Source organism: Dipodomys ordii, unplaced genomic scaffold (assembly GCF_000151885.1).
Source record: "Dipodomys ordii isolate 6190 unplaced genomic scaffold, Dord_2.0 Scaffold88, whole genome shotgun sequence".
Classification (NCBI taxonomy): Eukaryota; Metazoa; Chordata; class Mammalia; order Rodentia; family Heteromyidae; genus Dipodomys; species Dipodomys ordii.
In genome coordinates this window covers 7,461,778-7,468,468 of record NW_012267304.1, presented here as the reverse complement: position 1 = coordinate 7,468,468, position 6,691 = coordinate 7,461,778, and the positions used below count along the sequence as shown (strand labels likewise).

At 37.3% G+C, this 6,691-nt stretch overlaps 1 protein-coding gene across 2 annotated transcripts in view; it reads left to right on the top strand.

Annotated features, from left to right (window-relative positions):
* Positions 1–5,883, top strand: part of Lhfpl1 (lipoma HMGIC fusion partner-like 1) — a 55,630-nt gene extending 49,747 nt beyond the window's left edge. For both annotated transcript variants that reach the window (XM_013025859.1, XM_013025860.1), the window contains one exon: positions 5,702–5,883. In XM_013025859.1, coding sequence (XP_012881313.1) covers positions 5,702–5,883 — 182 coding nt within the window. The remainder of the gene's footprint in view (positions 1–5,701) is intronic.
* Positions 5,884–6,691: the final 808 nt, after the last annotated feature.

The window sequence follows — 6,691 nt, the reverse complement described above, 5'->3', positions numbered from 1 at the left end:
GTAGAGTGCTAGCCTTGAGCTGAAGAGCTGAGGGACAGCACCCAGGCCCAGAGTTCAGGCCCCACGACCAGATCCCCCCCCCAAAAAAAACAAAAGAAACCTCAAAGCTAATGATACCTCAATTCCAGTCTGCTTGATCTTTCCTAACTGTAGACATTCTATTCTGATGGTTTAATCCTTCATTTATCAAAATTCATTTTGTAGCAAATTTAAAGGATAGATACTTAGTGCAAACACTAAGTATCTATCCTAAGGATCAGATTGTCTATCCTTAAGATTATTGACATTTTTGACTAAGTTATACTCTGTTGTTAGGAACTGTTTTATGCCTTGTTTACTGCACACCAATGTCTTTGGACACCGATACCATTATGGCCTCTACATACTTCTAATCTCTTTCACATAACATTCAGAATAATCACCCCACACTAATTCTCTAATATTGTGGTTCTTAATAGAAGAAAACACTGTTCCCCCATATCTGGCATAGTTTTTTCCTTTTAAAAGAAGAGAAAGAGAAGGAATAAGTTACTGAGGACATCTAATATGCAGAAGGTAGAGTGCTACAATGCCTCAATGCCTAGAATAACATAGGTCTTCCTTATGCATCTCTGTAACAGAGGATTTTCCAGGCTGAAGAAATTGTGTGTCAATAGTGGGTAACCTTACTTTAACAAATCATTTCTTGAATGAGAAACCATCCATTGTACCTCATTATTTTTGAGAAAGTAAAACTCATGTCCACTCTTGGTTACATTTAGCTTTTTTTTTTTTACTCCATGTGGACATATTTTTAAAATAACTCTGAATAGTATACTGCTTCTGTAGCTTGTGCAGTCACATAAAACACTCCCTCTGCTGGAAAAAAGAGACTTCCCAATACTAGAGCCAGGCTGAATTCTAAGAAATGCTGTCTCTTCCTAAAGCCTTACCTGAGCCTTAAATCAGCCAGCTAGGAGTAGTTCATTCCTCTTCTTCTGTCTATTCCTATGATGTTTTACTCATGTGTATTTCAAAGTACTTATCATTTTATAGTGTAATGGATAATTTGAATTAGAATGACTCAATTTTTCCTTAAGGTACTAAGGGGTAAAGAAGATCAATGGACATTTCATATATTTATAAAATATTAATATATTATATATAAAATATTCCTGATACACATGAACACATATGAAGACATCATAATGAAACCTACCAAAGACTGGAAAAGAGAGGAAGGGAGAAGGGTATGAGAATGTAGTGGAAAGATTTACTTAAATTACACTGTATACATGTTTATAGAATTGTCATAATGAGTCCCCTTGTGTGCTTGGTATATGTTAAATAAAAATAAAATTAAGAAAGCAATCCACTTAATAAAACTTTTACTTTAAAAGGGAAAACTGAGGCCTGGAAAGAGGGGACATTAGTTTAACATATTTTACTTTCCCATAAAATGTAGTCCTTAATAATTTGTGTCCTTGGTTTTGTTCTACTAGCATGACTGAAAGGGACGTTATGGAGCATTTACTTTTGAGTTTTGATCTTTAAATTAGGCTTAGCCTTCACATCTCAACTCTGAAATTTATTTATTTATTTATTTAAAATGAGTTTTTTATTGTGAAAATACTGTACAGAGAGGTTACAATTACATGAGCAAGGTAATGAGTACATTTCTTATCAAGCATTGTTGCCTCCTCCTTTGTTTTTCTCCTACCCTCCCTTCCCTCCCATCTCTACAACTACCCTACCCCCACACCTAAATTGTAAAGTTCGTTTTTAAACATGGCATCTTGTACATCTCATTGTTGCAATGGATCAGCCTGTATCCCTATTTAAACAATTTGTTTTTTCCCTTCCATTCCCAAGATTATACTAACATCAAATACAGTGAAAACAGGGGTTATACCGTGGGGGAGGGACATACAAAGCAACACAAAAATCACGTGGTACCTTATAAATATGTTAGAAACAATAGCAAGCAAGAAAAAACCACTTGTGTCCTTATCTTGGGGTTCATTTCACTTAACATCATCTTATCTGACCTTTTCTGCTTCTCTCAGACATATACTAGTTATCGCAAATAAGGGAAACCATGGGACCTATGTTTCTTTGGGCCTGGCTTACTTCACTTAATATAATTTTTTCCAAGTCTTTCCATTTCCTAAAAATTGGGGCAATGTCATTCTTTCTCATGGAGGCATAGAATTCCATTGTATATATACACCACATATTCTTGATCCATTCATCTACTGAGGGGCATCTGGGTTGGTTCCGTATATTAGCTATGGTCAATAATGCTGCAATAACATATCAATTCTGTCTAAGTTGGCTAAGACATTTGCCTTTCAGACACTTATTTCCCTCCTAAATAGTAATTATTAAGGTAGTTGTGAAAATCAAGTAAGATTGTGTATTGAAAATGCCTGGAACATCATAGGTACTCAATAAATGTTTGTCAGGAGAGTATTAGGAAAAGACTTATATTTAGCAGAACTGAGGATTGAACTCAGAGCCTTGCACATGCTAGGCAAGCACTTACTGTACGGACTAATGAACTACATTCTCAGTTCTTAAATAGCATGTCTAATAATGAAATTTATAGATTGATGATAGTCTACAGGACTTCCTAAAAAATAATCACAGGTAAAGAATGATATTCATTGTCATTGCTCTCTGATGTATCTTTCCATACAATGATTCATTTGTAGAAGCATCCCGTGACACTTTCTGTGGATTGACTGAGTATTAATAATGGCTCCCAAATCAGAAAGATAGTTCTTTAAAGATTTGCTCTTGGAATGTACTCATTATCTTACTTATATAGCTGAAATCCCTCTGTACATCACCTTGACAATAAAAAATAATATGGAGCTATCAGGGTTTTTAAAATTTACTTTTATTGTCAAGGTGATGTACAGAGGGGTTATAACTGGGTTCTAAAGAATATTAAATATTAGCTGGGCGCCGGTGACTCATGTTTGTAATCCTAACTACTCAAGAGGCTGAGATCCGAGGATCGCAGTTCAAAGCCAGCCCCTGCAGGAAAGTCCATGGGACTCATCTCCAATAAACCACTAGAAAACCAGAAGTGGTGCTGTGGTAGAGCACTTGCCTTGAGCTGAAGAGCGCAGGGACAGCGCCCAAGCCCAGAGTTCAAATCCCATGACCAACCAAAAAAAAAGAATATTGAATATTGAATCAAGCCAAATTTTGATCAAGGCAAAACATACTCTGTGTTTGTGTGTGTGGCAGATACATGCAAACGTAAGTACATGTAGACAGCATATTAGGTAGAGGAACAGAATGTGCATAGCTCTTATGGTGGAAAGGTCCATGGTATGTTATACATAAGACAATATTTTGGAAATGATCTATACAATTTGGGGGGGGTGTTGAGGTGGAGGGAAAGTAGGAGAAAAATGAGGGAAAGGGCAATAATTTTGACAATAAATATACTTATTACCTTACTTATGTAACTTTAACCCCTTTGTCCATCACCTTGAAAATAAACAAAATACCTAGAAAAAAAGAATAAAAAGAATATTTCAGTAGCTGGATTTTCCATTTTAATTAAAAAATTGAACCAGAGTTTTGCATATTGAAGTTTGAGAATGCAGTGTACCCAGCTCTAAAATATGAGTAGGCTAAATCATACATATTGGAAATTATAGCCATTATAGGTAACATGCACAAATCACTATCAAGCTAAAAACAAATACACCTGTACTGTTTAGCCAATAATCTAGAAAAGAGAACTGGCAGATGAAAATATGTGAAATGCAAATCTTCTTTCCATTGTTTTTGCTTAGCAGTTGTATATGAGATGTAGAGATGACTTATCAGACAACTACTTGGTTGAGTCAACTTGAGTGTACTAGAGTGAGTCTGGGAAGGGATATAGTTGGGGCCAAGTCCTGAATAGTATTCTGTGGTAGATATGAATTGGTGAGTAAGAAGAGAAACAGTGTTTGGGGAAAAAAGACAACATGATGGAGATTTCATAGTGGAAAGAGTATTTCCAAGTTGGGAAATTTGGTATAAATTAGGCTAACCTAAATAAAAGAGTAAACAAACCTAACTTGGGGCCTCTTTAGATTCTTCATATGGTACATCAAGTAACCACTTAAAACAAGGAAAACCAAGTCACAGGGAACTATGTGAACAGAAGCAGTTAATGTTTTGATTGAATATAGCCTTTAAAAAATAAATTTTCCAGGCTGGGAAGGTGGCTCAGTGGTAGAGTGCTTGCCTTGCATGCATGAGGCCCTGGGTTCGATTCCTCAGCACCACATAAGAAGAAAAAAGCCAGAAATGGCGCTATGACTCGAGTGCTAGAGCACTAGCCTTGAGCTAAAGAGCTAGGGACAGTGCCCAGGCCCAGAGTTCAGGCCCCATGACCGGCCAAAACAAACAAACAAAAAATAAATTTTCCTAAATACCAGTCTTGGCATCTTCAACTTGGAATAGTCAAGACTAGCTTCTGCAAGACTGTGAGGCAGGTCAAGGTTATTTCCTCCTCTTTTCAATACTTTTCTTGCAATTTTGCATAATTTAGGCACCTGCTACAACTTCAGAGTCCTGTTTGCTAAAGCACTTTATTTTTTCAGTTAGTTACTCCAATACCTCATGAAATAATAGCTCTTCTTGTTTCTCTTGGCATTAACATCTTCTGAAAACTACAAATGACTGAAAACTATAAATTCTCCAAACAAAGGAATCTATCTGTAATAAACTGGCAAGTGGTGGGGTAAATAGATTTATGTATGTGACATTTTCCATTACATTTTAAACTGGAAGTTTCCCCTTGGAAGTTTCATTTTTTATTCAAATGCATATTTCCCTCCTGCATGTTGAAAGGCTAGGTCAGAACAGATAAAGAGGGAAGGGATTTGATTTTGCATGTTATACTTCCTCATGATGCAATACATAGCCTTTGAAAGTAATCCCTTCACGGTAGTTAAAAGTTTGGAGTCACATGGTGCTGGTGGCTTATGCCTATAATCCTAGCTACTCAGAAGGCTGAGATCCCAAGACTGTGGTTCAAAGCCAACCCAGGTAGGAAAGTCCATGAAACTCTTATCTCCAATAAACCACCAGAAAACTGGAAGTGAAGCTTTGTCTCAAGTGGCAAAGCACTAACCTTGGGCTGAAGAGCTGAGGGACAGCACTCAGGCCCAGAGTTCAAGCCCTACACCCTACAAGAAAAACTGAAGTCATCATGTACAGGGATTATATCCTGATTCTATAATTTTCTAAATGTGTGATTAAAAAATAATTAGGTTAACCTCTGCCTTGGTTGCCTCATCTTTTATCAGACAAGAATAAAAAGTACCTGTCTCGTGTAGTTTCTCTGATGATCAATGAGGTGTATGCAAAAAGAGCTTAGCATATGTTTGACACTTGATCAATTGTTCTTATCATCATTGTAATTAGCATTGTCACACCATCACCACCCAAAGCACCCCCAGTTACTCCTGTGACATGAAAATAAAATCTTATAACCGCTTGCTGAAATAGAGATCAACAGCCAGCAAAGGAAGAAAGGGAAAAATACAAAATTTAATTCCTTCTACTATTTTCTCTTCTTAGTCTAACCATGATATTCCCAGGAGAGTGTATAAAGATTGCACTTCAAGAATTATTGCTATAGTCTGCTGCCAAAGACAATGTATGAGAAAACAAACCTACCCTCATGTCTCTGTTCTTGTTTACACAGGTACTTGTCGGCTTGGTTGGGCCTATTACTGTGCTGGAGGTGGAGCAGCAGCAGCCATGTTGATCTGCACATGGCTTTCATGCTTTGCTGGAAGAAAGCCAAAGCCTATTGTGTTGGTGGAGAGCATCATGAGAAATACCAATTCTTATGCCATGGAGCTTGACCACTGTCTCAAACCCTGATCTTTGAAAGGAGATTGATTAGCAAGGATGGGAAAGGGAAATGAATGGAGTTCTGAAAGAGGTCTAAGCCTCAATTAGTTGGCACCTATCTACCAGTAGTATAGCTTAGAGTTTGCATGCTTTTTAAACACCTTCCCATAAACCAGTGCATCAGTGGTTATTTAAAACTCATCTAGAAGAATTATTCTCTCATTTACTCCATAAGAGTGTTCACAGACACCCAAGTCCCAATATGCTGCGTTAGGCAAAATAAGATCCTTACTTGAAAAGTAACTACACAACTAAGCAGCTCTTCAGAGTTCTACAGCTCACCTTTCCTGCTTGGTTTGAAACTTAAAAGCTAAGCACTGTTGTATAGCGAAGGACCGAGAAATGAACAGGGCTCATCCCTACCATATTTATAAAGCCCTAATTGTGGTATTTATTGCCATCCCCAAACATATCTGGAATACCACTGCTGGAAGTGTGTGACTTTTTCAGAACTATACCTTCTGCTTTTCTTCCTTTGCAGTTATGGGAAAGCTTGGTGGGAGGATAGCACCCAGTGATGAAAACAGGAATAAAAGATGCCTGTATACAGTCTGGGACCTCTTCTGCATTATGACTTAGAATATTCATATGAGTTCATTCTCTTCTGTCTGGGTGATTGGTATCACTATATAGTGGCAAGTAAGTATTCCCTGATCCACTGTAGATGCAGGAATGGACTCCATCAAATGTTTGAGAAGAGACTAACGTTTATCAGGCACCCAATAAATAAGAATTTACAATGATAATGACAAGGATATGTCTGCTGGATTCGTACTGA